Source organism: Magallana gigas, chromosome 7 (genome assembly GCF_963853765.1).
Source record: "Magallana gigas chromosome 7, xbMagGiga1.1, whole genome shotgun sequence".
In the NCBI taxonomy this organism is placed as follows: Eukaryota; Metazoa; Mollusca; class Bivalvia; order Ostreida; family Ostreidae; genus Magallana; species Magallana gigas.
The window spans coordinates 40,402,797-40,418,173 of NC_088859.1; the positions used below are offsets into that span (position 1 = coordinate 40,402,797).

The 15,377-nt window shown below is 31.4% G+C and overlaps 1 protein-coding gene across 8 annotated transcripts in view; it reads left to right on the plus strand.

Annotated features, from left to right (window-relative positions):
• The window catches only part of LOC136269902 (uncharacterized), a 38,636-nt gene extending 26,841 nt beyond the window's left edge, over positions 1-11,795 (plus strand). For 5 of the 8 annotated variants that reach the window (XM_066065698.1, XM_066065700.1, XM_066065703.1 and 2 more), the window contains 11 exons: positions 737-943; positions 2,920-3,150; positions 3,414-3,773; positions 4,228-4,560; positions 6,157-6,504; positions 6,694-7,038; positions 7,445-7,672; positions 8,424-8,723; positions 9,593-9,821; positions 9,959-10,369; positions 10,586-11,795. In XM_066065698.1, the coding sequence (XP_065921770.1) occupies positions 737-943; positions 2,920-3,150; positions 3,414-3,773; positions 4,228-4,560; positions 6,157-6,504; positions 6,694-7,038; positions 7,445-7,672; positions 8,424-8,723; positions 9,593-9,821; positions 9,959-10,369; positions 10,586-10,718 (3,125 nt within the window). In that variant the 3' untranslated portion in view covers positions 10,719-11,795. The remainder of the gene's footprint in view (positions 1-736; positions 944-2,919; positions 3,151-3,413; positions 3,774-4,227; positions 4,561-6,156; positions 6,505-6,693; positions 7,039-7,444; positions 7,673-8,423; positions 8,724-9,592; positions 9,822-9,958; positions 10,370-10,585) is intronic. The other 3 variants (XM_066065701.1, XM_066065699.1, XM_066065705.1) reach the window with 3 other exon arrangements.
• Positions 11,796-15,377: the final 3,582 nt, after the last annotated feature.

Sequence of the window (15,377 nt, forward strand, 5' to 3'; positions counted from 1 at the left end):
CAGAACAAGTGAAAAGTGTACGCCTTTGAAATTTTTTACAAAGTAGATTTTTTTTAATTTTTACATTTTTTTAAACCTATATCTGATTACCTTAAAAACTGATGAATAGGTCAAGATTAGGTTTGCTATTTCGTTTCACCGAGCAAACTTTTACACCAAAAAAGTCGTTAAATTACACTATTAGCATTCTGTACATGTATTTGTTTATAATAGTTTATGTTATGGTTTGTTAAACATTGTATTTTTTACAGTGTTAAATCGTTAGTAATGTTATATTTGTTCAAATGACATATTTGAACAAGGAAACTAAATAGATAAAAACAATTTTTTCTCATGTTGATCATACTTGTTTATGCCTAGATATTCCAAAGAATATTTGCTGTAGCAATTTATTTGTAAAGTCAAAAGGCTCACGCAAGTATGCATATAGTATACATACATAAACGTGATTAAGGACAAATATTGTTCTGATTGTGAAAAAATTATGAATGATTTAAGTATTTTGTTACTGTTTTATATCACGTGTTAGTGCATGGACGTTGTATATTTTCAATAACTTTTCGTTAAAAATGTTCAATTCTTTTTACCTTTCAAGTTAAAAAGTGTTAACGGTTGTCAGAAAAGTTTTGTTTGATCTAAGAGACGTTTAAAAATTATTCTTTCTTGATTCTCAGTACTTGTATTGTATAATTGTTTATTGACAAGAAAATGTACTGGTTTTTTGTCATTTTATCAGATGAAGAACGTATTCTGAATGCTGTAACATTTCTTGTTGAAAACGGAGCGGTCGTCAATTCAGAAAGAGGAACGGATTCACCCTTACACTTCGCCGTTGCTTCAGGGTTGCGAAGAACGATAGAGTTTTTAATCGAAAAAGGCGCAAAAATCAATCATGTTGGAAATGGCGATATCACCCCATTGATGAAGCATATTTTAAAGAACGGTAATACTCAGCACCATTGAACCGAGTTTCATCAACATTCGATGATCACCTATTTACATAGATGTGTTTGTTAAGCTGTAAAATAATTTTTCTAGGGTAATAATAAATATGGTTGCGCATAATAGAAATTGTGAGCTTATCAAAGCCATAGATCAATGCATTAAAAATTCAAATATATCACATATAAACGAGGTCCTTTTAATTTGGTGTTTTATATGAATTTTAGAACCATTAAAGAGACAGTACAGCTGAAAACACATGTGTGAATAACTTCAGGTTTACCTATTGTATAGTTAGGAAATGAGAAATAACGTTTATTGTAATAGTTGAAATACATGAAAATCCCATTCACATATTTAATTAACGTAATCATGACCTTCCGGAAATTCAAGGGCCGTACCAACCGGAATAATCTTAAATCGTTTATTTGTACCACGTGGACTTTGATTGACAGTAATTGACACGTGCTGAAAACTACAAGATCTTCGTCCCACTACAGTCATCATGGAAAACGAGGTCAAAGCGATTCTCTAAATGAAACACGTCCTTACTTACTCAATAATTTATAAATGGTTTACCAATTTAGGTTCATTTTAAAATGAATAGACATAAATATGTCAAATAACCCCTCAAGGGGCCTCATTTATAAAAATAGATTTAGGTTGTAGCAACTCCTATGATAAACACGAAAAATACATGCTTACAAACTAATAATTGTGGTTGTTTAAAAAACCTTGAACAGTTATTACCTATGAGAAGTAGAAAAGACATATTTTTATCAACAAACCTGTCCAGGAGATTCTTCGCGAGCCCTGCATGTGTTTTGTTTACAGTAAATACGCATGCGTAATAGTATAGAAGGCTGAACCCCGAACACGTTGCGATGTATTTATGTGATAGGTTATACGTAATTATTAATTTTAATGAAATAATTAGATTTATTGCATGGAGAACTTTGTACTTTTCTGAAAGTTTATACATTAACGAGTAGTACAAAAATACCGAACCCGATCGGAAAATTTTCTCAAGTCGGTTTTTCGATAAGATGCGCCGTACTGTCTCTTTAAGATAACAGACACTCGAAAAATTACTATCATACAATATTAATGCTAGGTTTTAAAGCTCAATAAGATTAAACTACCCGAGAGGTACAATATTCCCTGAGCCGAAGACAAGGTGATTATTGTACTTCGAGAGTTGCTGAATCATCGTTTTGATCGAGAAAAAAAACCACGGCAATATATATTTGTTTTATTATATGATTCATAGACGAATTGATACAGATATATGAAAACGTAATATTTTATTGAACGACATGAATAATGTTTACCAATCGTAGCATTTTGGAAATTCCCCATCTTTTTTTTTGTCCATTGCAGAGAACGTCGAATGTTAGATAGATCTACTAGTCGCGTATAGATGGGGTTTCCCCAGATTGTTGGATATCAGCAAATCGGAGATCTACATTTATGAATTAATCAGTCATGTAATAAACATATTTATCGATATTATTTCGCATTTTGATAACATCTTGAGATTTCAGCCTCATTTTTTCGTGTTTAGAAAAAAGTACATTATTATTGGTACTAGGTTTACAATTTTGCATAAATGGTATCGGTATATTTAAAAAACAATTTTTATAAACGCAACTTTTACCAAAAAAATATATTATTTAATTGCATACACCATTTTCGTTTGATTAGATGTTCGAGCTGATTGATAGCAAATTACATTTAGCCGTAATTAGCATAAAAACCAATTGAGTCAATCCAAAAATCTTCGAAGCATACTTGCTTATTTTATTTATTTAAGAAGCGAATTAGATTTCTCTACTTTTGTAATAAGCGATGCAGCATATTCCATTAAGGCTACATGTAACAATCTAACATTAACAGTACATCTTTTAATTTAGTTGGATACTTTCTTGGAAGTTAAAAAAAGATTATTTTATTTTTGATTTATTTTGACCGTTTTAGATTCACATAGATGGTGGAATATGAAAGAAAATGATATCAGTTTTCTTGAGCTTTTACTTCTTCATAATGCTAATCCAAACGCAGAGGATCGTGATGGCAATAGTGTTCTGAATGTTGCACTATCGAAAGTTACAGCCATAGATTATATTCGGAGTTTACTCAAAGCCGGTGCAGACCCCCTTCACAGTGGAAAAGATGGGCTAAACGCTTACCAACAAGCGATCGAAAAGGGTAATTAATATGGCATTTTTGTTACACAATTACATGTGCACATAAAATGCTTAAATGCCATGTAACTTAAAAGGTTTGCATTTTCAAATAACAATTTTAGTAGATTCATCTGATTTAATTTTAGGTTGTAAACTTTCACTCTTTCGAAATGTTAAATACAAAATATATTGAATATTTCTCTATGAGATTAGTAAATTGACAGTTTTGCAGATTTACTGATGGAAGTATTTTCCGATTAATATTTTGCTTTTTTTAAATTGTAGGCTGGACTTACATTGAATTAGTTATGGAGGAATACAAATCAGATCATATTACAAATCAATTGTTCTGCGTGTTTTGGAAAAAAGCTTTGGAATGGAGAAAATCAATGGGCAAAAATTTGGATTCATATCACAAATCTTCATCGACCTATAAGATAATCAAAGATGTGTTCTTAAAGATCCTCGCATGCACAGACACAATCAATATACACATCACTGATGAGAGAGAAAATACCCCGTTAATCTTTTTCAGCACACTAAACGAATGTTCCATCATGAGGATTTTGATTGAAAAGGGAGCAGATGTAAATTATGTTGGCGAGAACGGTTGGAATGCAATTCATGCTTTATATGCAGGTTTAGGTATAATTGATTCTCATTGGTAGTTTTTTGTGTGTCAGATTACAATTTTTTTTTCAATACATAAACAGTGCATTTCGTTGAATAATTTGATATCATCAGTTTGATATTTAATTTAATTAAACTGTTTTCAGCACTAAATACTGAAGTTAATGTGGACAATTTAAATGAAATAAATGAAATCTTTTGACAAGAATTCATCGCTTTGAAAAGTTCATTGAAAGCGGTATATATGACTGTGATCTCAGTTGTAACAATGTTAATGAGGCTTTATAGGTTAGGCATAACTGTTTTAATAAGCATGTGAATAACACACATTTTATTTTGATAAAGATCTTATATGAATATTTCAAAACGAGGTATAATTTAATTGTAATTTATGATGACGTATTACGTTTGATAACGGTTGATGTCATTTTTGTATTTATTAAACATCAGATTTTATTTTTGAAAACAGAATTTGAGGTTAAATCTGAAGCATTTGAATTGCTTCTAAAACATGACGGCGATTTTTCCAGTGAAGACGAGGCCGGAGAATCTGTTTTGGATAAAGCAATTGAAAATTATTTGGAATCATCATACTTGGATCAAAATAGCAATTCACGACAATTTCTTCTCAGTGTCTTGAACTCTGGTAAACATATAAGAGAGTATGATGATATATTACTCCATGCTGCCAAAATCGGTGACTTCCATGTCGCAAAACATATCATTCAGAAGGGAGCAGATTGTACAGTTAAAGACGGGGCTGGACATAATGTTCTGCAATTGTGGATAACAAGCAGAAAAGGTAAATAGTATGGTATTTTAATTAAACAGCACTTTTATAAAACAGAAGGTTTTGTTACGCAATGAAAACGGTGAATTACCTTGCTGCAAAATAGCATCAAATGGATATAATATATATTTAAAATACTCATTAGCATTAAGATATGTGATAGAAAGAGAAGTAATTCGCTTTTGCTTAAACGATTCACATCATTTCATTGCAAGGTCACACTCGTGTTTAAATTCTGCAGACACATTTTATCAAACAAAGAAAATGAATAAGAACTCTCCCTAACGCAATTTAAAGACAATTACTAGATTCTTGGTTCTTTTTTTAGTTATCGTTTAGATAAAAGAAGCAATTCTTCAACTTGTTAATTTAAGGTGGTATGGGACGTCTGTGGATATTAATGGGGATTAAAATAAATTATGATTAAAACACTTTCACCGGTTTATAATTTTCAAATTTTACAATATTTAACCAGTATTACGTTTATTTTCTTTTGATGTAAAAATTTTAAAATTCCCAGCTGGATTCGAACTCATGCCGTACAGATCTGAAGTGAACCCTCTAACCCACTGTGCTAATCTGTTAGATGACAATTTTGGGAAAGAAACTATTTATAAAATTATAAATCAAAGTACTGAAGAACTGACGGGAGTTGATTTTGTTGATGTTTATTTATTTTAAAATCAATGATATGTTATTTTGCATGACAAGTACATGTATACGTATCTTCTAATTTGAATTACGCATATTTTTATAATATGAATTTTTGAACTTTTTCGACTAGAATGTCGAGAAACCTCCATATGAATCATGTTAAATAATATTTAAAGAAAAATTAATTCAATCAAACTATGTATCAGTGGTAGAAATATTTCTCGAAAATTGTATGGATCCAAGCAATATTGAACTCTAGTCTCGTTCAACCAAACGCTCGGCTGACACCGTAAATCTCCCACAAGGGTTTACGAAGACAGCCGAGCGTCGAGTTGAACGAGACTATATCGAACTCTGGCGTAGGAATACATACGACTACAAAAAATATTTAAATTGTTCGTACCATTTAAAATCTGACTATTTATAAGGTGTTTGTAAATAAGTTTCCTTGAAAAACAATGCTTTAGCATACATTACATCGAATTCATCAATTATTTTCAAGAACTAAGTCTTGTCAGGAGCAATGATTTGTGCTGAGGTCCAAACACTGTTTCACTTTCGGTTTGTCCGAGTGACTGCATAGGAGAGTTGATTAAAAATCAACTCCCAAAAATGACCTTGATTTTATTGTTTATATCGATAAATAATACGTCACAACATGGAGGTTTCCCATACCACCTCAAGGCAAAATTGCGTTATCTTGACATTAATGTAGACAAATCAACAACTTGCGATACATGTTACTGCAGTACTCTCCTGTAGTGGACGTTTGCAAAGTTTGTAGAACTATTGTTTTGATTATTTGGTAACCCATATCTTCCAAATTCAATAGCGACAGACTTGTCTTTTGCAAATGAGAGAACACAAATGATTCATTCAAACGAAGGTTTTAAATCATCTTAATTTTTTCATCTGATCATTTTTTTTCTAAACTTTCCCTTTACTTTATTACAGCAGAGAAATCCTTACACCAGTGTCTAGATTTTATAGAGACTTACAAAAATCATGGTGGTCCCTTGTCGGAAATGGATGAAAACCAAAATACCCCTCTAATGCTGTTTCTGGGTTCCAGCTTTTTACCATCTTTATTTGATGATCAAATGTATACCGATAGATTAATTGATATGCTAACGACCAAAAGAAGTGTTGTAAACAAAATTAATTTAATCGGATTTACACCTTTAATAAAAGCAGTCTCAGTTGGCGATTTAAATTGCATAAAGAAACTTTTGGACAAAGGTGCAAAAATCAATATCAAAGACAGACAAGGGAATTCCCTCCTTCACCTGAGCACATTAGGTGGTAAGTTCAATGAAATTTTGTAATTAAAAAAATCTTCTTCTTTTTTGTGGTCTTGCGTCTAAATTAGTTATCCTTGAATTATTTTACTTGTAATCTAATGTTATAAATACAATAAATGTTAACAAACGATTTTGTTAATCTTATCATTGTTAATAATTCGCTGCTAAATTATATTTGTTTCTTTTTCAGCCAGGAAAAGTTCCAGCATTTTTGAAATTGTGTCATTTATTCTCGACAAAGGCGCTTGTGTTCATGTCAATTCAAAAAATAAGTTCAAAGAAACCCCTCTTTATTTAACTCTAGAAAGAGTTGCAAACTCTACTGATCGCTTCAATTGTGTCCAATTATTACTAAAGAGTGGAGCAAATCCGAACGTTGGATGTTTTGAAAAAAATCCATTAGGAAAAGCAGTTGATATACAAGATGTTGCGATAGCAAACCTACTATTACAACATGGCGCTAAAGCACAGTTTGATCTAGAATTTGGATCAACTTTGCCTCTGCAAAAATTATTTAGATGGCGAAATTCAAACGGTATATACTTATATATATATATATATATATATATATATATATATATATATATATATATATATATATATATATATATATATATATAAACGAAAATTGCTAACGACACGAACATTTGAAATTGTTTGTGTCGTTAGCCATTTCGTCAAGAAGTTACGTATACATGTATGAACATGCAATGCACAAAAAATATAACAATATAAAATTCAAAAGTGTTCCTAATGTGAAATATTCTGTGTCTTTTGAAAAATATATTTTGATTAAAAAAATACAAAAATTAAATAAATTAAGAGATCAAATAAGTATGATTCTTGTTTTACTCATGACCAAGTCAAATTTTGTAATGTTGGAATGTAGCATCAAAAACACAAATCAATGGTTATATTAATAAATATATTTTTGTTTCTAGATTTACAAAAATATATTCCTCAATTTGTTATTCTTCTGAATGAACGGAAAAACAATATTAATACAGCAATCGATGGGAAACCAATCTTGCATTTTCTTGTCTCAAAATCTGAAGAACCAGACATTGGAAACAACTTAATAAAAACAATTCTCGATTTGGGTGCCGATGTTAACGCAGAGGATAATACTGGGTCTTCGGTATTGTCTGTTCTCACCTCAAATAACATAGGTAAGCAAAAGGTTTGGGGGGTTTTCTTATTGTTTTACAGTTTTTAACATTCTTTGGCGAAATAAGCAATGGCTGTTGTCTTGAAATTTTTAATTTAATTGATACCCACCTTTACCTGTTTTTCATATTTTAAAAATAAAACAAAAATGTCAGGTTCTGCTTCTTTTTGTTGACATATGTTTCGCTTTTTTAACAGGTTGCAAGATAAATGGCAACACTTATTAATGATTCGAAGAAGATAATAGTTTGTTTCATTAGAAAACAATTGGCAATGATAAAAATAAGTTTAGAATTCATTTAGAAGTATTCGTATTTGTAAAGTAAGCTAAACTAATTATGTTTTAATTATTAGGATAATAGGTTTATATTCTCCAGAGCTCACATTTTTGTCCTATACGATTTCCTTATGAGTTCGAGGGGTATTGAAACAATTAAGTTGTGGGTCAACAATACTTTATGATTTAATCAATGCAGTTTAAACAAACTATATACATGTCGTTAAGACCGCTTCTGTTCGACGTTTTATTCTTTTAGACACATTAACAAAAACATTAAACACAATAATACATCTACATGTTGAAGAAACAACTTCTTGAAGTTGATATTGTTTATCAGTAATAGTGGTATCATAATTTTACAATAAATACCAGCGTTTGCTTTCAATTTACAAAATTGATTTGATGGACTGAAATTTTAACCAAAGATACATATATGTTAGGTTATAATTAATAAAAAACAATGGTTCTTGTAGATAAAAGAAAAGCAGCTATAGGCAAAGTTCTTCTTGAAAACGGGGCGAATCCCAACCAAGGATATATTTTATCCCAAGTTTTGAGCAATTCTCGTCATAGTGATCATAGTAAATCTTTGATCATAAACCTTTTGGATCACGGAGCCAATCCAGATTTATATAGAGGGCAACGACCTAATATAATTCAAGCAGTCAAGAATACAGACAAAGATGTAGTTGTACAACTAGTGGAAAAAGGCGTCAATGTGAATGCTGTGGACGGCGAAAAGAACACATGTTTACACTGGGCATTATCATCAGGTAAATAATTCTAAATACTATTGAGTTTTACTGTTTCTTTTGAATATAAGAAACTAAATGGCTATAGTGGGCTTTTCTGGTTTAAAAAAAAAAACATAATATTGTAAAACTGTTTATTTCCCAGGTCGTTAAATACGCGTTTTCTATGGTCAAACAATGCGAGTGTGGTATTTAACACACTTTTAAGCTTACCGCGTAACTAGTTTATATGTCCCCATGCATAAATAACCACCTTTCCAGCAAATATTATTTAATGGTTTTTAATGACCCCTCACTACATCAAGGTTGATACTTTTCATGACATTGATGTTTTGGAAATTATGATTGTTTTAATTTAATCCGAAACTGAATATTTTTTGTCTATATGACTTTAATTCTTCTTGTGCATCATGCTTTCTCTCATAATGTCAACTGACTTAAGAACTAAATTTCATTTTTTGAAAGAAAAAACTGCTTCTTTGAAAACAATTAAACTAAATGCCTTTTAATATTTGATAATTCATAATATAAATCTCATGGATGGAGTAAATGTGGCTGTATGTGCAATTTTCAATAATATAGAAAACAAACGTTGCTTTTGTTACGAAGCTGTATTGAAATATATCCATTAGTAATGGAATAACGTCATGTTAAGAATGCTGAGAAGGCTGTATTTAATTATGCATGTAAAACAGAGTATTTTTGCAACACTCTAAACATTTGTTTTAATTTTGTGTTTTTTCCTAACATGAGTTGGATACATTGAACAAACTCTTCAAATTTCTATTTTCTTTTATTAAATAATTGTGATAAAAACGTTATTCTGTTGCCTTTGCATTGACACACATGAATGCATCAAATTGTTCTCAGAACTTAACTATAAATAATAGGGAAAACTGGAGATCAGATTGAAATTGCATCGCTTCTAATATCCTATCAAGTTATTCTGGACACAGAAAACAAAAACGAACAAACCGCTTTATCGTTGGAGATTGAAAGATTGGCAAACTGGACTAGAACCCAATGGCCTTCAGACGGAGTTGCAATCATTGACCTTTCACTCTTCAATATGCTGATTTGTGGAGGAAGCGAGTCATTGATTAAAAACCCCAAAATAAGGTACAATGTAAAAAATGAAACTGCATGCAACTACTATTCTATTATCAAAGTAGAGTTGGCAAGTATAGCAAGTAACATTTTCAATATACTAGATGTATAAACCAATTTATAATTTTCTGTCCAACTGATATTTTTAGAGATACGAGAACTTCACCTTTGGTAGAATTGATAAAAGCAGGATTGTTGAAAACAGCAGCAACACTGGTAACATGCGGATATGATTTAAGTCATGATGAAGAGTTTGGACAGTTTGATATGTCTAAAAACGATTGGTCGAAAATCGTTTACCAATACAGGCCATACAAACGGATTAATTACGAAAATGACGTATTGCTTCTCGAAAATGTCATTGCTGACTATAAAAACGAAGAAATACCAGCATTAGCACTCGCGTGCAGAAAAATGATAAGACAACTTTTGACTTCTTGTTCCAAAGGAGCAGAAATTGAATCAAAGATAATGTCATTACCTCTTCCCCAAAAGATGAAATCATTCTTGTCTCTTCGAGAGAACACATTTGAGCAAGAAATAATCGAAATTTTAGAATGGTTGGTATTGTGTACTTGTAATTCTTAACTATTACACATGCAGTTGTACGTTGTTGTATAAAGTAATGACTAAATAAGTTGTAGAACGTGTTTTCGAACCATTTGCATGTGTTTTACCCGTAAAATGTGTTCAAATCGAATATATAGTTAAACTAATGAAAGCATTTATTACCTATTTTATTATTCTTCTTTATGTATTCTTAATATTCTTTACAGTACCGACAACAGACAGATATATATCTATGATTCTGATGACAACTATTATGTCGATTCTGATGATTATGGAGATGTCGGCTACTACTATGATGATGATTCAGACGATGAAACTATATTTGACTGGTTTTATTAGACGAACAAACAACAAAACAGATTGAAAAATATCGCAAAACCGATCAAATATTACCAGCGTTATATTTGTTTTTCTTTTGAAACTGATGTGTTAAAGAACATCTAGAAAAATGCCAAGACTTTGAAAAAAGATGTTGATTTTATAGTTCACCTTAGCGAAGAGTGAGCTATTCAGATCAAATTATAACCATTGGTTCGGTAGTAAGCCATTGGTTCCAATCAATGATCAAATTTCTCTATGGAAATTTATAGCATAAACGTTTTAAATTAGATGGGTTATGATTTGTTAGTGTTTCGATATCACCATGGAAACTACTACAAGTTTTTATCTACCATTACACTAGCCTAGTAGGTAGTCGAATCAAGGTTCACAAGTAGGTGGGTTTTTGTTGACATAAATTATTTTTTTTTAATTAAGGTAGCGAATGCAATTTAATTCCAATCGGACGAGATTGTACTCGTACAAAAATATTTATACATTGAAAAACATTCACAAGAAAATGGGAGCAGTAATATCTTAAAGATAGCACAGCTAGTTTATTCAAAGCTTAGCGTTTCGAGTTACATTCATATAAAGACATCAATTATCAATATGAGTATTGTTAATAGGTAGCTGACCAAAATTAAGATTGGCAGTTCTAAAACGTCTAAGAAATAGGTTTATTCATAAATGGATAATGTGGGATGAACTATTTCATGTAGACAATCGGTTGTTGGCTGCAGAAAGAAACGCAACTAATTTTCCTAAGAAATAGTAGATTTAATATTCATTGATATTATTTGGTGATTATTAACATGTATGTTTAAGTGCCGTTGTTGTCAAATTTATTGGCTCAAACAGTGCCCTATAGTACATGTATCAATTTTAGCTTACCTGAACCGAAGGTTCAAGTGAGCTTTACTGGTGTCCGTCTGTATGTCTCTCCGTCTGTCCGCCTTCTTGTAAAACTTTATCATTTATTACTTTTTCTCCAATATCATCAATTGATAAAACCGAGACCTTCGGACCAATACTGGAGCCTCGGGTTGTATTCAAGTATTGCTTAGAAATATATCTGTAATATGCTATACAAGCATACTAAGATAGTGTCGATTCTAAATTGTTAAAAACTGTGTTCTCGGACTTACGCTGGAGCCCAAATAGGAATTCAAAGTTTAACATAAAAATGCTACAATATGTGATATCACTATGCAAGCATCCTTAAATAGAAAAAACTAACAAATTGTTAAAACAATGACCCACGGACCAATTAATTGGCCCTGGGAGGGTCGAAGTTTAACATCTTTTTTTTAAATATGTTTAAAAATCTTCTTCTTGAGAACCACAATATGTAATATATTATAAACTCATCTTTAAACAGTTGTTAAAAACTGTAACCCTCGGGCCAAATCTGATTCCCTAGGATGTGTTCAAAGTTCAAACTTAAAAAATATAGGAATAGTCAAAATCAAACCTGTGGAATAATAATGCAAGTGTCTTAAAATAGTGTTAAAGTATATTCAGTAATGCTAAAATCGTGGCCCGGGATCAATACACATCAAGGTTTCTTTTTATAACTATGTATAGTTTATTTTTACATTTCATTTTACGGTTAAGTTATCCTGATAACGCTGAGGCCTAATGTAATAACATTGCATTTTTGTGATAAGGACATGATGTCCAAAAAAATAGGCTTCTTTTTATGCATTGTTTTAAGTATTGTCTAATCTTGAAATAGATGAGAGTTTTACATTACTTTTAAAGGGATTCATGTTTAAACATTTCGAAATAGAATGATACAAAGCCTATTATTAAGGTGAGCGGGATTACATTGCCTTTAAAATATGTATACTCAAAAACAACAAAAACAACATTCATGATAGAGCGTACGAGGAATTATATATATATATATATATATATATATATATATATATATATATATATATATATATATATATATATATATATATATATATATTTAATTCTAAATAAGTATTCATTTGTCAAATGAATGTTTCTAAAATTTATAATATTCTTCCTAAAAGCTTATTCTTTATGTTATGGTACACCTAAATGTATATCGCTATATATATTTCAGACATTTTGCTAAATCAAATGTTACTTTTTTAAGTTTTTCATAATCTGTTGTTATCTTTTATGCTGTTTTATTTAATTTTAATAAAATTATGCTTCATTTCCTACATTTTGTATTTGAGATTATATGGATTGGCTCAAAATAATTCTCAAATCAGATTTTCACCACACGAGATGGACTCTAGAGTGACAACAGTTCTTTCAGGCCAAACTAATGGCAACAATTTGTTTCCCTGAAAGTTATTAAAACTTTAAAGATGACGGACAATGAGTAACTTTCTTGGAAAATTTATTAACTCAACACTTTGTTCTTAAAAACAAAAAGCTTTGAATTCTCTAGGAAGTGATTGCAGAGGAGTTGCGAAATATATTTTCGAATACCGGGTTTTAAGCGACAATATTTGATATTATTTAAAAAATACCTTCAAAAATGAAATATGATTATTTTCATACACGGGTTTCCCCAAACGTAGTTTTGTTATTTATTGCAGTCAAATACAAGTAGTATTGAATTTTATGCTTTTTATATTTTAGTAAATAAATGATGGAGAACCCCGTTTTCTTTCAGTTTAGCTTTTACAAAAATATATTTTCTAGTACTTGTAACTGGTTCTCTGTCCGTCCTTGAAGATGTAATAAAATTGTAGTAATAGAAAACCAGACTCAAGTTAAAAATGTGACATTTTAAAACATTTAAACAGGTTTGGCCTGTTTTAAATAAATTCAATTTTAACTTTGGGTTTGCATGCAGAGGTTTTCCCAAGGATGTGTAGGGCACTTAAGAATTGTTTAACGTCTTTAAAGTGCAAGAGAGACTGATAAGTTAAATCAAGTATACTAGGACATAATTGGTACTTAACATCATGCGATGAGCCAGATTTTTTTCCGGAGGGGGGGTATGCAAGGGATATTTTTGTTTGCCCTGGGCCTATTTTCTGTAGATAAATTTACCAACATGTCGTCAAAAGTATTTTAAAAACAAAAGTTAGTTTCCAAGTAGCGCCGGGGTAAATGCACTCGCTTATAACCGCTGCGACCCAAGTTTGATCCGAGTGATCGACATCGGTTGTATCTAAAATGGTAAGGTGGTTGTCAGTTTGGACACGTGGGTTTTCTTCGGGCACTCCAGTTTCCTCCCACATTAATTACTCATTTGCACTAAAATCAGTGCCAACGACAGATATTTATATAAGTTGTAGAATTTGCTTATCAATCTTTGTAAAATAAATAAAGTTCAGATGAATTCTAAAGTTCAAATTTGTTGTTTCTATTTATTGTCATCAAATATGCGACAATATATAAATAGTGCCTGTTTGGGAGAGTAACAGTTGAAATTGACACCACGAGAAAACTATTGTCAACCGACGCGAAGCGGAGGTTGACAATGATTTTCGAGGGGTGGCAGTTTCAACTGTTACTCTCCTAAACAGGCACTATTTATTTTATTATACTGAATGTCTTAATTTTAGAGAAAATTTTACTGCTTTTATATACAAATGACGCGAATTCTACAGCGAACATACGCGCATAATTAACGTCCTTGTAACAATTTGTTGTTTAAAATCCACTCCACCACATCATATACCCCCACCCCCCCCCCCCCCCCCACACACACACACACACTCACACACACACTTAATTATCGATCAAAGTCGCCGCCATAATAAGAAAAAATTTAGACCTCCTTGTATTTGTACAATATCTAACATATTAAGCTACCAAAAACTTAATTACTTCATGAAACACCTAAACGAGCACCCCAGGCAAACAATTATCTCTCAGACACCCTCCCCCCCCCCCCCCTCCCCCCCACCTGGAATTGTTTTTGGATCCGCGCAAGGTCTTGTTAACTGATTCAGAATTTTCACATCTGCGTATCTATGATTATAACACATTCTCTCTCTCTCTCTCTTTCTCTCTCTCTCTCTCTCTCTCTCTCTCTCTCTCTCTCTCTCTCTCTCTCTCTCTCTCCTGTGGTCGTCTGGTTATTTCTTTTTGAGGTCCTTGCTAATCTAGTTTGGTTAGATAATCTTCAATTCTACCAATGCATCTTGTTTGAATTGTGTCTATTTGTTATTGATGAGGTTTGTCATTTTCGAGGAATTTGGAACATATAGAAGGACTTTGATGCTTTCAAATGCTCCGTTGGTTTGCAAATTTAGCGGGTTTTTTTTTTTTTATTATTTGTGTTTCAGACGTTCATGGTAGCGTCTACTTACTACCAGCGTATTATGATACGTGCACGAAATGTATGATATTGTATTTGATAAAGAATAATGTCATTATGGACAGTGCCAACGCAAGAGGTTCGTATCATTTTTATATACATGTAACTGTACTAATGCCAAAAAAAAATATAAGTAAACATATTTTCTCAAAATTCTTTAGCTAATTAAATAAGAGAAATTTAATGTGTTTCCTGAGTGTAAAAATATCACTTGCATATTTAGATATACAATCGACATTATCCATTTATTATTTTGATAATCCATTTATTATTTTGATAACGACACAGCGGGTTTTACGTATGACTGTTGAAATGGCATTAGAATCTCTTGAATAGAGAAAACTCACGACTCGTTGGAT